Source organism: Fusarium falciforme, chromosome 8 (genome assembly GCF_026873545.1).
Source record: "Fusarium falciforme chromosome 8, complete sequence".
Taxonomy (NCBI): Eukaryota; Fungi; Ascomycota; class Sordariomycetes; order Hypocreales; family Nectriaceae; genus Fusarium; species Fusarium falciforme.
The window spans coordinates 659,776-676,897 of record NC_070551.1 but is presented as its reverse complement, the minus strand read 5'-3'; the positions used below and the strand labels follow the sequence as shown (position 1 = coordinate 676,897).

The window sequence follows — 17,122 nt, the reverse complement described above, 5'->3', positions numbered from 1 at the left end:
AACCCTCTTACCCAAATGCCCTTTTGTGAGGTATCCCGAAGCCTAAAACGCCATTCGCCTTCGCATTGCTATAATTTGTGTCAAGCACGTTGGAATATTTGCCTACTCCAAGAACCGAGCATCCAGAATCGCCCGGATCAGCTTCCTGTTGCCAGACGAGGCAATCTTTTCTCCTACGATTGTTCCAATGAACTCCTTCAGCTCCGAGACCTCCGACTCCAAGTTGGCTGTGCCGTTGACGCCGTTGACGCTCGACTCGCCCCGCTCCGACAGGGATGCGACGGCTTGCACGATGCCTTGTACCAGCATCTCGTAGTCCATGGTGCCCTCGGCCTTTTCCTTGAGTGGTTGCAGAATAGCAGTGTCAAAGGTCTTGAGGTTTCGCAGCACCAGAACTCGGATGGCCTCGGGTCCACCAGCCTCGAGCAGACCGTGGATGGCGCCGTAGAGGACGGCAGGTGGCTTGGTGGGATCGAGGAAGTACTTGAGACATGTTCGTGTGAGCTTTGTCCTGAGGAGAGTGTTTGAGGCCGAATATTTGCGGGCGATTTGTCCAACTAGCGATGCAGCCAGTTGTCGCAAGTCGTACTGCTCCTTGATGGCATCAACTCCTTCGTCGGCACCCAGTTTTCGGGCCATCAGACAAGTCAGGGCTGGCGCAGAGAGAGGGCTGGCGTAGGGATCGAGGAAGAGGCTCTTGTTCTCGATAAGGGCATTGGTCAACTCCATCATCTGCTTAAGAGTGAAGGTGTCGTCCAGGTGGTGCGTTACACGATCCATGATGAAGTTGATAAAGTATGGGATGAGCTGATGCAGACCGGGATCATCTCTCACGGAACCGAGAGCAGCCTGTCGGAGTCGCACCACCTCCTCGTCCGGGTTATCGTCCAGAATTGCGGCTTGAATCTTGTCAAAGTAGAGGATGAGCTCCTTGCTGACGATGTGCTTGACGGAAGGCTTCATTGCGACGTTGTCGTTGCCGGCGAGTGCAGAGAGGGCGGGATTAGCTCCAGGACCCTTGGGGAGGAGTTCTTGCGATCGGGACTCGGATGTCGTCGGGTTTTGGGGAATAGAGGGCTGGACACCTTCGATGGCGAGCCAGTGTGCTAGGAAGGATTAGCATGAGCATTCACGCAAGCCGAGAGGCATGCGCACCGGTGAAACCCATGTCGCGAGGGACCTTGGGTAGAGGCGCATTGATGAGCTTTTCAAAATCAACCTCCTCGTCCTCAATGTAGAAGAGCGGCTGGCCTGGACCGAGGCTGGCCTCGCCGTAGCGCAGAGGACGCGTCGAGTCGTAGCCGTAGAGGGGTTCCACGTCGAGAGCCTTGAGTGCGAGCGAGATGTCGTTAACAGTGAGAGTGGTTCGGCGGGCGGCGCGCATGAAGCGCAGGGACTCGACAATGACCTGGCCGATACGATACTCGACGTCCTGGGTCAGGCACTTGAGAGCTTCATCGTTAAGGGAGCTGATGCCGACCGACTCGGCTACGTCCTTGACGTTTTCGGGGTTCCAGAGGAGCTTGGGGGTTTCGGCCATGGCGTCGGCGGGATGAGCGCACTGTGACGCTCGCGATGATCAAGACGTATTCGAAATGACTGCTGCTAGAAGCCTGCAATCGGTGTGACGATGTGGATGTTGGTGGTTTCTAAGTGTGATGCTTTCTTGAAGCTGCGCGAGGCTGAGAGAGCAGTGGATTGAAGTGTGGCTGAATCTGGGGTGCGCCACATCTTAAATTTCCTAAGTTGGTGTGGGGCGATTGTTGAACTGAGGTTTGTGGCTGGTGAATGCTCTCTTACAATGGCTTTCCTATTCCAGAAATAAACAACGGCTAAATAAACAAATAGAGAATTCGGTTGGAGGCTGTGAGTCTCAAAGAGGATATTTCACATTACAGCACCAACTTGCTGAGACCGTATGTCGACCTCGCAAGCGCCGCATTTCATCTAAACGCTCTTACCACAGACACCAAAAGTGGGTCTCTAAATACGGCGACCATCAATACGTTATACGCGTATACTGTGAGCCGTCATGACAACGAAACCAAAGGGCTGAAGCCGTATTTCATGCGATAGGATGAGGCACAGGAGATGGACGCGTAATAAAGGGTCTCGGATGGCGGAGGATTCGCGGCTGCTCTCCACATTCATACGTGGGCGGCTGAATTACGCTTGTATGCTTGTCTAGCATCGTGGGGTTTATATACGACTACAATACCTTTTCAACAACAGAGATGAAGAGACCATTTTCTTGCCAGTATACGCCAGCTTCCCGAGCTGATCTTCTCTTTCTTCCTCAAGGCCGGGCAAACAGGACCCGCAGGAACCTCCAAACTTGACGTCCCGAGCTGCGACAACCTAGCGCCCAAACAAACCGGAACGACCACTCCAAGATGATGTCCAGAGTCAGAGACTTTTTCGGCAGCCACTGGTTCGACCCGCATTGGAAGACGAGGGTTCACATCGGCATGATGGTCCTGATTGTCGCTGTCATTGCCCTCACTGGTGCCCGTATCGCAACGAAACCCAAGGGCACGCCGACCACACGGTCCGACACGCTGGGTATCACGATGGTATGAAGCCCGCTGTATACGACTTTTTAAAAAAAAAAAAAAAAAAAAAAAATGAGGCTAACAGTTTGAGAATAATAGGCTGTCAAGAGCATCGTTTTCCTCATCTACCAGTTGCTCACCGACAAAGTCGACCGGTTCAGGAAGTGGAAGAGCCTCAAGGCGTATGCGATCCTCAACACCATGGAGATTGTCTTCTGGTTCGTTGTAGTCATTATAACTTTTATGGGTATCTCGAGGTTTTGTCAAGGTGCAAGCTGCGCCTTTGCGTGGTTCGTCGCCCTCAACGGCTTCTTGCTCATGTATGTCTTCGCTGCCCACCACAAACCAGAGACAAGAAGCTAATATTTGACCAGGGCCACATCTTTCTGGGCAGCTGTCATCTGCTGGAAGGATCACAAGTACTTCAAGAGTACTGGTGTTGTTCGTGGGACGGCGCTCCCTACACACGCCATGAACAGCTCGGCGTACTCGTCGCAGTCGGCCATGAAATAGACGGAATAAACGAAAGGCTCACGCATACACAGAAGGGATGGATGTGGATCTTGGTTTCGGGATGAGGCCTGAAAGAACAAAACAACACAGGAGTACGGCGTTCGGCGGACGACATGAACACGGGATTCGACGAATAGAGAGTAAGCGCTTGCTCTTCTCGAGGCTTCATCGAGATGTAGCTGTATCGAGACGATAAAGGAGGAAGTGTATTCATGTTTGATAGATGTTGGAGGGATTCAAGGACTCATGGGAGAACTGTACTGCAACTAGGTGCACTTTGGTAGACTCGACACTAAATAGAGGCTGGTCCTACCCAACCAATGTCCCCGATTTCGTTCCTGCACCTAATGGAAAAGGATGAAAATAATACATACAGCAATAACGAGACCTAACTAGCTGACATGCAACCGCCAGCCTTCGAGTGGATTCCCTGTTCGAGTCTGTAGGGTATATCGAGCATGTCACCATGGTCACCTAGACGATACTATGCCACTACGTTTGAATGAGGCCGCTTTATCTGACAAAAAAGGGAGATAATGGGGCTTATAGACCCTTGCTATAATTATGGGAGGTCTAAAGATTGTCTTGTTGCTCAAGGTCCGACTTTGATGCTGAAGTGACTTGATTGCCTGGTATGTTACAAGTCACCCATGGGGGAGCAACGGGAACAAAGTTGTTCCTAAGCTGGAGGTCATTCTTTGGAAAACATGTCTAAACGCTGATCTAACTCTGATGCAAGTTAATCCTTCTATCTATGATCTTAAGACTCCGGCATGACTGACTTGCCATGTATGCAGCTGTACAAAATGCTTATGACAACAGTCCAATCGTGAACTTTCTATCATCCTTCTTCAACTCATCCTTGAGCCCCTTGAGCTCATCAATATCCCATCCAGCCCAGACAAAGCGACCACTCAGAAACTTGGCCTCCTCACTCGCCGCCCATACTGAAAAGTCTCCAGCAAGGGTTACATCGTCGGGAACAAGCCCAAACGCATCGATGAAGCCTGCGATCGGCTTGGTCATGCCAGTGTCGGCAATTAGACCTGGATGGAACTGAATGACAGTCTTGTCGGGGTTTTCCTTGGCGTAGTACTCAAAGACTTTGTAGGCGGCAAGTTTAGATGCGCGGTAGCCTGAGAAACCTTCCATGTACTGCATGTACATCGCCTCGGTTGAGACGTGAATCACGGAGGCGTTGGGGGCCGCGAGGGGAGTGAAGGCTTGGAGGAGGTTGAAGTTTCCACGGACTGAAATATCAAAGCCGAGCCACCAGTCGTCGGGATCCGAATCAGCAATGCTGTTTGTCTTGGGCATGTAGCCAGCGTTGGCCACCACAATGTCGATGCTCCCTTTTGTCGACTTTGCAAATGACTGGACCGCCGAGAGAGTAGACTCGCGGTCTACAATGTCGACACGGTACGTCCAGACGGTGGTGCCAGGGTAGAGACTCTCGATTTCGGTCTTGCTCTCGAGGAGCGTCTTTTCTGTGCGGCCGAGGAGAGCCAAGTCGCTAATGCCGGACTTTGCAAAAGACTTTGCGATGACAGCGCCGATGCCAGAACCGCCCCCGGTGATTAGAGCATTCTTGCCTTTGGTGGATAGCTCGGGGCGAGTTGGGGAGATAGCCGGGTAGGTGGTGTTGTGGACGGTCTTGATGGGAATGGGCGCCATATTTACAGTGGTGAGCTGAATCTTGACAAGATACTGAATGTTGCTGCTTTGCTCTCAATTATTGTGTTCTCTGTCCATTCTCGCCTGGGCCTATTTGTATCGCAGTGATGAGGCCATCAGGTCCCATAGCTAGGAACATCTTGTTGATACCAACCGAATCCTTCTGTTCGAATAACGTTAATTGAGGCCGAAATATCTCCTTTTCAACGTTATCGCAGGATCATGTTCCCTACGATCAACGTTACTGAGGCTTAAAGTCCTGATAATTCCACCTTATCTCCGTGGTTCACGGCCTGGCCCTTGGTGTTGTTAGTGCTCCCCCGGATTATTAATGCGCATAACGTTATCCCACCACCAACAATAACGTTATCCATCAACAACCACACTCCAACTTGCCAATGTCTCCTCATCTTTGAATCAACGAGCCAATTGCCCTGGAAATAACAACCTGGTACCTTTTCCCGATATTGCCTACAGCCGCAGATGCCTCCGTCGAGCAGCAGCAGAGACACCCCAGACGTGAGTGGGCCTTTACCTGCGATTACCAATCCCGCCTGTTGGACAACGTTGAAGTCGTCTCTGATTTTTGGCCTTTTCAACTGACTTAAATACTGTACAACAGCCCAAGCGAGAGAGGAGTAGAATCGCTCAGCGCGAATATCGCAAGCGGCATGCGTCCAAGTTTTCCAGTCTCAAGGATGAGAATCGGAGGCTTCGGAATGCTCTCAAGAAGATTGATCGGATAGCTTCGCAGCGCGCACGCCATGATAGAGAGCTCCAGGTTGCGTTGGCAGAGGCGAGAGAAATTGCGGACATTGAGGATGATGATAGCAGCGCTCTGACACGAGTGCCCTCTCCATCACAAAGAACCATCTCCCCTGCAAGACAAGCATCAACAAGAGCCATGTTTAATGCTCAGCCGGCTTTCTTCAGCGTCGCAAATGGAAACCACCTAAACGTGCAAGCTCTTGGGCTGCCACAGCAAGTGTGGCTCGATACGGACCGTTTGGTGCGTATCTATGAGGCCCCCATGGATGCGGCGCAGTATCTCGGGGATAACCTCTTTACCTTTGCAGGGGCGTTGTACTGGGCCTGCACGAAGAATACGGTTTCTCTCTGGCAGGCGAAACAGCTGAGCTTGATGGGAAAGGTGGCGCGCACTGAGTCGAACCTTGACCGATTATTCAACCACTCCAAACATCTCAGCGATCATGACTTTTTAGTATCTTTGGCGCTTGCAAGGTTAGAATACCACCAGAAGGGGTACACTCACCTTCCACCTACCGCAACCCAGGCACAATGGGACCAGATCGTCCCAGATCTATCCAACAAGATTGAGCGGGACTATGCTGAAAGGGGAGAGACGTTGGAGTGGTGGAAGACGCCCCGTGAAGTCGAGGCGTTTGTGAAGCGCCACCTAGAACCCGAAGAAATCGTCGAGTTGCAGGCTCTGATTGAAGGCCGGGGAACAGGGGCTTCGCTTGCCAAGTATACGCCATTGGTTGAAGCGTTGGTGCAGAGCTTTGTGTGCTTTGGGGATGGACCGCGGTGGAATATTCTTTGGGTGTCGATGATGGTGGGAGGATGGCGTACACATCAGGAAGATGAGGCTCGGGCTCGGGCTCAGTCTCTGGCACAGACTGTGGAATAGCTGTTGATTAGAAGAAAAATGATATATAGCGTGCGTGTTTACGGGGACCGAATTAGTTACTGGGCGTTCCATGATAACTTGGGGATAACATATTAAAAGGACGACGAAAGTCACTGGCAGACAAAGATATGGAGTAAAGTTGCCTTGAATACCCACTGGCAAGTCGAAGCACCCCCAATCCAAGTTTGGGAACCAACCAAAGACTTTGTGTGTCGAAACTCAGCGTTGAGAGAGACCTGGAACTTCTAAAGCCCATGCCTAAGTAATATGCAACAAGAAGTAGAGGCGGGCTAGAGGCGAAGAAGCATGACTTGGTCAAGTAGGAAGCATGTATCCGTCTGCATAGCACAACTCGGACATTTCGCCCAATGGTATCACACTGATTGGAGCGCTAGACAGCTTCAGCCCTAAATACCCCAGACTCTGGGAATAACGCCCCGCGGAGAAGCTGGATGTACGTCTCGGTACTCGATGCGCCGACCCATCTACCGAGGTCATAATAAAAACCCCGACATGGGACAGCTTGGTCGGGGAACCGCCGATAAAGGACCCTTGAGTGACACTCTACGGTGGTATGCATTTCAGATACTGCAGTCTTGATTCGAAGGCGATGACGCCACTGCATCCTTTGATGGTGCTACTACGGGTATAACGTCCATGGCAGAATGAAGATTGCAGATGACGACATCAAATATGCGTGTTAAGCCGTTGGATGGCTTCTGAGAAGCAATACGACGCGGGGTTGAATGTAGTCAAGATGACACATCAATGGGATCTGCCCGAAATAGGAGTATATGGCTGACTTCAAATAGAGGTCATCCCTTGCGATGCGTTGGCTGATCTGCAACGACTCAAGACAAGCTACGCGAATCAATCACTCTTCTACAACATGGCAGCAGCAGTTCAACCTCCTCTTACTACCGGTCCCCCAGGCCAGCCAGATATTGGATACACTCCCAACCTTGACAAGTATCTAGCCCGAGTCAAGAGACGTCAAGAGACTGAAAAGTTTGAGACGAATTTGCCTGAGGGGTTCCCGGAGGAGCTCGTCTCGGACCTTGTGTGGGATGGCAAGGACTTGGCGGCCAAGTATGATTGGAACTACCACCTGACAGAGGCTGATATTGAGGAGATTGATGAGGCTCTAAAGAACTTTAAATGTAAGTTGACTTGGGATTTGTTGAGGTTGGACAATGCTGAGTCGAACGTTTAGCTCTCAACCTTCCCTTGGGATACATCAGCCAAAAGACATTTGTCCTGCCAAAGCTGCACGACAAGCTTCGTGCCATCTCGAAGGAGATCCACCAGGGCCACGGCTTCAAGGTAGTCAGAGGCGTCCCCGTGGACAAGTACACCCGAGAAGAAAACATCATCGTCTACGCCGGAATCTCATCCCACATCGCCCCCATCCGCGGCCGTCAGGACCACCAGTACGAGGGCAAGCGGGCAGACGTGGCTGTAGCTCACATCAAGGACATTACCCGAGAGGTTGATGCTCACCGAATTGGTGCCCCTGCTTATACGACTGAGAAGCAGGTGTTTCACACCGACTCGGGTGATGTGATTGCTCTGTTTGCTCTTGGTGAGGCTGAAGAGGGGGGACAGAGTTACTTGTCGAGCAGCTGGAATGTTTATAACCAGCTTGCCAAGACCAGACCAGATCTCATCCACACGTTGACGGAGCAGTGGGTATCCGAGGAGTAAGTTCTCCGATGATGACTACTCACAAGAGCAGATAATGACCGTGAGTTTAGGTTCGGCAAGGTTGGAAAGCGGTTCGAGCTGCGTCCGCTTCTGTACCACCAGCCTGCGACAGAGCAAGACCCGGAGCGTCTGATTATCCAGTACGCTCGTCGCCGCTACACGGGTTACTGGAGTCTCCCTCGATCTTCTGATATTCCACCTATTACTGAAGCTCAGGCCGAGGCTCTGGATACTCTTCATTTCCTTGCTGAGAAGCATGCAGTTTCGCTGGACTTTCACAAGTGAGAAGAAACTGTTCCCCTACATGTTGGTAGAAACTTACATGATATAGGGGCGATATCCAATACGTCAACAATTTGAGTATTTTCCACGCCCGTGGAGGATTCAAGGACTCTCCCGAGAAGCAGTAAGTGAACCTTTTCTCCAGGATGCGAACCACAGACTCACCAGATCCAGGCGACATCTCGTCCGCCTATGGCTCCGAGACCCCGAGTTCGCATGGAAGACCCCAGACGCCCTCCGTCGCAGATGGGACAACGTCTACGAAGGAATCGAGGAGGAAAAGACGGTGTTTCCACTGGAGCCTTTCGTGAGGAGTGCCAGTGACGCCAACAAATTCAAGGCGGAGAAGAGGGTGGATGGCTAGGTCATTAATCCACCAGTCGCGCAAGACTAGATGGTCGTAATGACTACTTCTTTTTGAAAGAGTGACAAATTCCTTGACTGTTAATGGTGAACCTCTTTTTGGTAGTGATTTTCGGGGTCGGCCCGCCCCCGACTATTTCCGGGTGGGATACCCGGTGTAGATCTTCATGGCATCAACTTGAGGATTATGGCGACATGAGTTTAGTGACTTGTCTCTTGATCGACTATGATTTTGGGGAAACGGTTAGCAACTAGTTGCCGAGAGCTCAAGAGTTTGCACAAGACAGTTGCAGCTGCATGAAGAGAACCTAGGCCATGGCATGCTCTCATTCAGCCACATCAAAGAAATGTAAGTATGTACCCGATTAACAGTGCCATCTCATTTGAAGAACTTCTTCACAAGCGAAAGAGAGCACGTTCAATTGTAACCGAAAGGCATGCCAAGTGGACGCCCAAGTCGACTTGCCTCACGAGATGACTACGAACCAGGCAGCTTCCGGGACCATATGTCCTGAAACCAACTGCTAACGAGCTCTCAAGGCTTTCATTGCAACTGTAGCAACAACTTATACTAGGATGGAATTGCATTGTTTGAACCCGGTGTTGAGAAATCGGAGTGAATGTGAACTAGATGGAGCACTAAGCCATGAAGGAGACCTGCCAACGCCCTCATGATAGGCATATAATCGGCTTACAAGTTTCTCTGTGTCCTTTCAAGATAGACGAGGACAATACTTTGATATCGTTATTGTCCTAACTATAGGGTGCGCGCGATCGCAAAGCCGTTAGCATACGTCCCATGAGTGCTCCCAATACTTGGCCCTGATCTCTACTTCCATTACCCTAGGTTTACAGCTATAGCTGAATACAAGTACATAAAGCGCTCTTGTAGTTAAAAAGGGTGAAAAAGCGCCCAGCCTCCCTGATACATGCCCCCCGACGCCGATGGAACATGATATCCAACACCAATAGTACCAACGGTCCCTCAACCGGCTCCTATCAGGCCATGTTTCATGTAATATTGATGACAGGGTCACAGCCTGGCTAATATAGAAGAAAATCATGTCAACCTATAGCTCAAGAGTGGAGTCTCATGTCAAAGCGGGAGGTTGACATCAGACTAGCCCCCGGGGTGCATCTCTCCTACTTCCCCGCCACCAACAAGGCCACAGAGTTGCAGCTATTGCAGAAGCTATCTTCCTTGGCCTTTTCAGCTCTCCGGACAAGAATGTGATTGTGAGCTTCTGACTGGTCGATGAAAAACACCAGTTGCGGTGACAGTAGTGACCCGTCTGTTTCGTATGAGTTTTAGTGTTCTATCAACTGCAAGCAATCAGAACTTGGGTCTTTAAGCTGGCGATGTGACGTTGTGTGCTTGAGAGACCTGTAGATGATACAAGAAATTCACTTCTTGGAAAAAAGTACGAGCATGTTTGATGAGACGGAGCGTAATCTCTGAAAGAAAAGACATAGTTTAACAACTGGACACGGCTAACTATTGCAAAAAATCATAAATCATAACAAGCAAACCCAATCTCGGATAACCAAAGCTTTACACTTTGTCATTGGTTTCAATGCAGATGGTATTCGAATGCCTGGTTTCGAGGTACCCAGTTATAGGCACTCTCAACCCTGACAATCACCAACCAGCACAGATAGCCCCTCACATGCTACACTCCTTGACTGCTTAAGCCTGGGTAATCAGGTAGCGAGTGGGAGGAGGAGCAAGGGACTTGGGAGCCCTTCCAGAGCTTGAAGCGAGGATGGACTTGGGAGCGCTGCGGGTCGAGGGCAGGCGACCAACTGAAGGGACAGGGGCAGACTTGGGAGCATCTGCGACGGCCGGGGCGAGAGCGGCGACCAGGGCCTTGACCACGATGGGGGCCAATGTGATGATAGGAAGAGCAGCGGCTTCAGGGCGGGAAGCCGGGAGCGGGATAGGGCCCGCGGACGGAGCTTCGGCCACTTCGGGGCTTCGGGCCACGGTCGGGGCCGAGTTCACGGCCGGTTGAGGAGCAATCTCGGGCTGGGCAGCCACTTCGGGGGCTGGGAGGACAGCAGGTCGAGGTCGCACCGCAGGGGTTGGCTGGATGGCAGGCAGAGGAGCGGCCTTTGGCTGGGAACGAACGGTAGGCACTGCGGCGATGGCCGGCACACGAGCAGCCTTCGGGGTCTTGGCGACCGAGGGGACAAGAGCAAGGCTCGGGGAGGAGCGAACTCGAGGAACCTTTGCAACAGCGGGAGTGGATCGGACCTTGGGAGCGTTGACAACGGCGGGAGTCGCTCGGACAAGAGGAGCATTGGCAACCTCCGGAGTGGCCTCGACTTCAGGAGTAGCCTCAACCTTGGGAGTGGCCTCGACGGCTGGCGCCTTTGCGACCTCGGGCGTGGCTTCAACAGCAGGGGCCTCGAGGGTCTGCGAGACTTGTCGGGAGCGGGGAGCCGGGAGGTCGGTCCTCGAGACTTGACGGGACCGGGGAGTTGGGCCGCCGACTCGGGAGACTTGTCGGGACCGAGGCGAGGGCATCACCAACGGGCTCTCGGGGATGGCCGGGAGGATACGGGCCGGAGTCTCGGGGCTACCAGGCGCCGGAGTAACAGGAACATCTTTAACAACAGCCTTGACAGGGTCTCCAGCGGGAGCCTCGGGGGACTCGGGGGCAGTAGGCGTCACAGGCCGATTGAGCGTAGCATTAGAACTCTGCCTACGCAGCGAAGCGTTGGAGCCCCGGCGTCCGAGAGTCGGGGTCGTGGGACGGCGGCCCAGGGTGGGTGTCGTCGGGCGACGGGTCGGGGTCCCGGGCCGGTCGGGCTGGGGCTTGCGGATGGGACTCGTACGGCGGTTCGAGGCCATTGTGCCCATGGCGTAGCGAGGGGAATCAGGGGCGTCCTCCATTGTTGCTAGTTAAATATGAAAGGGAACTAAAAAAATCACAAGAGGCAAGGAAAAAGACGGTCCAGTTGATACAGATAGGTTAGGAGAAGGGAAGGCAGACAACTCCCAGCTACCGAAACAAAGAAGAGAAAGAAGAAGAGGAAAGTTTGAGTTATGAGCTGCTGCGGCATATATACCTCTCTTTTTTTCTTTTCCTTCACAGCTCACAGCCTCTTGCTGCAAGTTGCCGCCCTCAGCTTCAAGGTGATGCATGTCTCTGCTTGCGCAACAGCCTAGATCCCTGTGTTCAGGGGCAGGCAAGCGGAGGCTGCCGCTCACAGAGACATATATGAAGCAGATATACGGAGTAGTTACGAAGCGGGAATGCCCGGGCATGCAGGACATTGCTTCTTCCCCACAGAGTGTCTCTGTCTCGTCTCATTATTCGTCAAAGCTGAAGCGCGCGTTACACACAGCTTTTCAAAACTTCCTAGCTCCCGAACAACGATGACGTGCATTCTTAGTGTTGAAGAAGGGGAGATCCTTGTAGACGGGGTAGAAGTTGAGCTTCGATGAGGTGGCATCGCAGAGGTCAAGGAAGATCTACATGGATTATTGGGAAAGCTCAATTGACCAGCCACGACAACAGACATAGATAGCAAGGCACCTCGCCGTACATTTGTCACACCAAGTCCTGCAAGGTCATACCCAGGAGGATACATCTCAGGCGACAACTTCAGCTCGGACGCCACGAGGCCCACGGACCCGAGGAATGCCGATTGACTCGGCATTTATTCAAGGCCTCAAGATGTGTGTGTGTGTAAAAAGCAAGTATCCGATAAGCAAGACATTTCGCCCTCTAGAAAAACACGCCATCCTTTGATGAGCCATTGCCCTCTTGATGGATATCTGAGATTGCGGCATCTCACTTTAATATCAGATGTAGCGTGATTTTTGGATGGATTTGCTTTGTTTTGTCTTCACCTGTTCTAGAGGCTTGCTTTTTGGGGCATGCAGGATACGATCCGAGTTCCAGAAGCTCATGATGATTCATACGAGATCATGAGTTTTAATAAGTCGTGTCAATATTGACATCGGATGAAGTGACCAATCAGAATATCTCAATGTCAGTTGTGTATTCTTACTCTATCATCTATCGAAACACCATGACCCTCACTTCGTCTTGCCCTCCTTACCAATCCTCCTATTCTTATCCGGCACCGTGTATCCTCTCTCCCTCTCTAGTCTATGCCTCTCCCAAAAGTCACTCACTTCCTCTCCCAACCCCGTCTTCCTCCCCCAAGACTCTTTATCCTGACTCTGCCCCTGTGTTCCCCTTCCCTTCTGTGGTATGAGTCTCACTGCTGCCCTTACTGCTGGATCTCCAAACTTGGTCCATAGACTCAAGGTGGCGCGGATCATCCACTTGATGAGGCGTCGGGCATTGGTGCTCCAGGCTGCGATGAGTGAGAGTGCAATGAGAGCCAAGCTTGAGGGTAACGATATAGCCCCGATGGTCTTGAGCGGGAGATTATTCTCTCCACCCCATTCCTGCGTATTCATACCAAACAAACCAGTAAAGAAAGTCAACGGTAAGAAAATGACAGTAAAAGTCGTGAAAATCATGACGCTCCGACTCTGCGCACTCGCAAGATCAGCATGCAACCTGCTAAGCCGCACCTCATCAACCTGCGCCTGACGCTGCACCATCTGAAGCAGCTTGTCGTAGTCATTCCTCGTATTCCGCACCCGCTGTATCATCTCCTGAGCTTGATGCGCATACTCGGACAGCCTCTTGAGTGCTTCACTGAGAAATACTCTCCCGTTCGTAGTCCTTTCGCGTATCTCGGGGCGAGCGAATGTTGAGAGCATGGAGCTTACGACCTTGGACTGTCGCTCGAAGAGGTGGAGAAGGATGAGGAGTTCATCTTCAATGTCTCGGAGTTCTAGGAGCGCTGATGTGTTGTCGCGATTCTCTTCTTCTGCTCGTCGACCTTCGGCTTTGTGTCGTGCTCTGATGGAACGGGCTTTGTTCTCTACAGGCTCGTATGCGACGGCTTTGTCTCTGAAACCTTCGGCTCGAAAGGTTTTGAGTGATGATGTGAGTTTCTCAGTCTAGCTGTTTGTCAACATAGCTCAAAGAATTGTTGTGCATATACTCACCAGGACACTGATTGCCTCTTCAAAGATGCGGAATACTTCTAGGTCAGGATGCGATGACCTATCAAGCAGCACAGTGACTGCGTGCAGCACCGCCAATGCAGCAAGATCCAGAGCATTCTCGCATTGCCTCGTAAGATCCACGTTGACCTCGTTAAAGATGCTATCCCTGAGATCGGCCTGCTGATACAGCGGCCCCTCAATAGCATCGCCTTCTCTCCTGGGGAAGAATGAAAGCAGTGTATCTAACTCGTTAGTCTCTGGTTCATCAAGTAACAGATCGCACTTACGAGAATCAATCGCCCACAGCCAAATCTGGTCCACCATGAGCACATTCCCATTGAGAATCACATCCTCTGGATCCTCCTCATTCTCCCCATCTTGACTGCTCGCCTTAGACTTTCGACTACCGCTACCAGCACTGCTATCCGACACTTGCCCCTGGAGCCCAGGTCCCAGACCAGGAAGACAGGTCCGCTCCTTGGTCAGCTTGTACAGCATCTGGTCGTCGTCCCTTGACCGCGTGTCTCGAAGTGAAGGATATCCATACTGATCAAGCGTTCGTCGTGTGTTAAGCGGCGGATCGTGACCTAGGAATTCCCAAATCACCTGTGCTTCGAGCGAGTCTGACTTGGCGACAGATTCAGGAACTGGACGAGCTCTTCCGTGATTTAGACGTTCGAGGATAAGTTCACGTCGACGAATGAGCCTCTTGTAGCTGTCAAAGTGCAGATACGGTAGGAAGAGACAGGTATAGATACCCCCATCAGGCTTCGGCGACAACGATGTTGATCCCTTGGAGGAACGACCTCGCGGAGACACTGCCAGTGTTAGGTGACTCAAAGATATGTAGTCAAGGAAACTTACTGTGATGCGGAGCAGAGAAATAGCAACCCGGCTTCGCAAAATAAGCATAGTGCTGTGAGTGCCGTCCACGCGTATGCCTCGTCGCCCAAAAGTCGGAGCTAAAAAGGGGCGTGAAGCTGCGATTGTACGAGACTTGCAGAGTCTCAAACACTTTCTATCCAAGTATTAGTAGCTATCACATCGTTCAAGGCTCATGTCTTACCGTAACCCAGCTAGGATTATTGTACGCCAGGTGAATCCACACAAACTTTCTCGCATCAACCTCTGGCTTTGTAAACGCAACCGGCACTTCGTCCACAACCACCGTCTCGCTTGCTCTTCGCTCTCCATTCTTTGCAACCTTGCGGATAGCAATGACAGCTTCTGGTAGTCGTGGCGATCCTTCAAGTCCTCCGTCATCGTCTTCACTAAAGTTGGGTTCAATTGTACTCCGACTGCGCTGTGAAAAGGGTGGAAAGTCACGATACTCGTACTGAGAAACTTGACTTCCCATGCTTAGCGACCGACTGAGCGATCTGCCCATTCTTCCACGCGGAGGAGGTGAGAGGCGATCCACGGCGAGGTCCTGGTCAAAGTTTGCGCGGATCAAAGGCGAAGGACGACGCATTGGAGTTGAATAGTGCGTTGGTGGTGATGTCGCGCGTGATGGAGGTGTAAGCGGACCTCCTGGTAGCCGTTGAGGAGCTGACTCTGTTCGTGGCCTAGGTTCGGCGTCCACTGGTCGTATAATGGGCGAAGCTGGGGGAGACATTTGATATGCCCCCTCTTGGTTGTTAATTCCCAGGGGATTTCTGGTTGCTTCTCCAGAAACCACGTTGTTGCTCTCCCTCCTCTCGGTGTCTGGTATCAGAGAAGTCCTCCCCCTTGCCCTAAGGAACCTCCCCTCCTCAACACTCTCGACTTCATTCAACCGATCAGCCAGACACTCTTCAGGTCCCTTTTTGAGAAATTCCCTCAAGGGTAATCTTGTGGACCACGCTCTGATAGTCGCTACCTCCAAAGGCCCAACAGGATCCTCAAAGAAGCCGTGTACTTCGATATTCACCTTTTGTTCCAGGTCCAGTGCCCAATGGCCATCCTCGCTCGAGTACTCGTCAGCACGCTCAATTAGAGCCGACAGTTGTTTCAAGAACAAACGCAGTGTGTGAACGTTATGCCTGCCAAACGAGGCAATATTGGCATGGTCGCTCTGCAGAGGAAGAATCGTTTCCTGACGCATGCCGAGGATGGCCGACTTGATGGACGTCAGGGGCGCTGTGAAGTAAACATCTCCGGATCCACTGCCTGAGAGCCGCGAGTCGATGGTTTCGTAGAGCGTCCAGATGCGAAAGTCGTGGGAAATGCACTTGAAGTCATCATCAAGGCGTAGGAGCAAGCTGTTTCCAACCCGGAGCTCGTCGGTGACTGAAGCCGGTAGGGGAGAAGACAGTTGAAGAAGGGTCTGAATGCTAGATGCCAGACTGGGCATGGCAAAGTAGCTTGATCCTTGATGAGGAGTTCCTGTACACTATTAGATTACTTTGTGAAGATGATCATCAAACGACTTACCAAAGAATGCAACGCCATAGCATTGCCGGAAGATACCCTCATACTTGGTATCCTTGCTCGCCTTCACCAAAGCCATCTTGACAATAACCCCCCCAACACTATGTCCCACAAAAACAACCGGTCTATTCTGATCCTCTCTCGTCCTCAACCTCTCTAACTCCTCCAGCAAGGCGTCAGCCAGCAAACTTAGCGTAGCGCCCTCCTCAGCAGGCGGATGTTCATACAGCAATATCCTCGCACGGTCAGCTTCTCTCCGAATTCCCTGTCGAACCCATGATGGAGCTGGTCGGTCTTGGTCGGGATTTGCAGAGCCTTCGGCGTCACGCATGGATAGGGCGCCAAAGTAGCGACCCATTAGACCATCGCGGTTCCACGTCCGGAGGGGATCACCACCAGGACAAGGAACAGTGACGATGTCGACGGTAGTTTGATCATGAGTGAGTTCTCCTTCAGGATCCAAGATGAATTTTCCCCTCTCGGGCTTCGGAAGCAAAGGAAGTTTCCCCTCCTGTTTCCCCTCCTGCTTCTCCTCCTGCTTCTGCTCCTGTTCCTCCCCCTTCACTTCCACCTCTGCATCCGCCTCCACAGCCGTCTCATCGCTACTCTCCTTCTTCTTCCCAAGAGTATACTCATCCAGCGGCGGGAGCGGACTCGGCGGACTCCCCGGGTTGACGCTGATAGAGTCCCTGTCGTTGCTCAGCTCAGGCGATGCCTGCAAACCGCCTGGAGCCATGGCGGTAGAGGCCCTGTAATTCTCCTGCCGCTGCTCTCTGGGGGTTGTTGTGCGCGGGTTGACTTGAGACATGGGAAAATGCCGCTCAGTCTTTGTTTGAGAAAAGATGAAATCTCAGACGTTTGTTCCATTCTCATGGAAAAAATAATAACAAGCTCTCGTATCCTTTCATAGGTCGTCAGCTCAAAGCATCATCATGT

At 51.9% G+C, this 17,122-nt stretch overlaps 6 protein-coding genes and 1 pseudogene across 7 annotated transcripts, besides 1 other annotated feature; 3 read left to right on the top strand and 4 right to left on the bottom strand.

The window, feature by feature from the left end:
- Positions 1-102: 102 nt before the first annotated feature.
- On the bottom strand, positions 103-1,540 carry NCS54_01004800 (Hypothetical protein; the record flags this gene model as incomplete). Its single annotated transcript, XM_053155369.1, has 2 exons — positions 103-1,106; positions 1,156-1,540. 2 exons carry the CDS (start codon positions 1,538-1,540, stop codon positions 103-105), a joined length of 1,389 nt encoding a protein of 462 aa, XP_053011344.1.
- An 853-nt stretch (positions 1,541-2,393) lies between these two features.
- NCS54_01004700 (Hypothetical protein) lies at positions 2,394-3,065 on the top strand (the record flags this gene model as incomplete). The annotated part of the gene is made up of 3 exons (XM_053155368.1): positions 2,394-2,573; positions 2,652-2,872; positions 2,927-3,065. 3 exons carry the CDS (start codon positions 2,394-2,396, stop codon positions 3,063-3,065), a joined length of 540 nt encoding a protein of 179 aa, XP_053011343.1.
- An 810-nt stretch (positions 3,066-3,875) lies between these two features.
- NCS54_01004600 (Hypothetical protein) lies at positions 3,876-4,739 on the bottom strand (the record flags this gene model as incomplete). The annotated part of the gene is made up of 1 exon (XM_053155367.1): positions 3,876-4,739. The coding sequence occupies one exon, from the start codon at positions 4,737-4,739 to the stop codon at positions 3,876-3,878; it is 864 nt and encodes a 287-aa protein (XP_053011342.1).
- Positions 4,740-5,222: 483 nt separating this feature from the next.
- On the top strand, positions 5,223-6,390 carry NCS54_01004500 (Hypothetical protein; the record flags this gene model as incomplete). Its single annotated transcript, XM_053155366.1, has 2 exons — positions 5,223-5,258; positions 5,362-6,390. The coding sequence occupies 2 exons, from the start codon at positions 5,223-5,225 to the stop codon at positions 6,388-6,390; spliced, it is 1,065 nt and encodes a 354-aa protein (XP_053011341.1).
- An 814-nt stretch (positions 6,391-7,204) lies between these two features.
- Positions 7,205-8,740, top strand: NCS54_01004400 (annotated as a pseudogene). The gene is made up of 5 exons: positions 7,205-7,550; positions 7,604-8,090; positions 8,145-8,375; positions 8,426-8,500; positions 8,551-8,740.
- Positions 7,205-8,740: a sequence feature.
- Positions 8,741-10,426: 1,686 nt separating this feature from the next.
- On the bottom strand, positions 10,427-11,635 carry NCS54_01004300 (Hypothetical protein; the record flags this gene model as incomplete). The annotated part of the gene is made up of 1 exon (XM_053155365.1): positions 10,427-11,635. The coding sequence occupies one exon, from the start codon at positions 11,633-11,635 to the stop codon at positions 10,427-10,429; it is 1,209 nt and encodes a 402-aa protein (XP_053011340.1).
- Positions 11,636-12,787: 1,152 nt separating this feature from the next.
- NCS54_01004200 (C2H2-type domain-containing protein) lies at positions 12,788-16,994 on the bottom strand (the record flags this gene model as incomplete). Its single annotated transcript, XM_053155364.1, has 6 exons — positions 12,788-13,729; positions 13,778-14,019; positions 14,065-14,595; positions 14,642-14,795; positions 14,844-16,141; positions 16,190-16,994. 6 exons carry the CDS (start codon positions 16,992-16,994, stop codon positions 12,788-12,790), a joined length of 3,972 nt encoding a protein of 1,323 aa, XP_053011339.1.
- Positions 16,995-17,122: the final 128 nt, after the last annotated feature.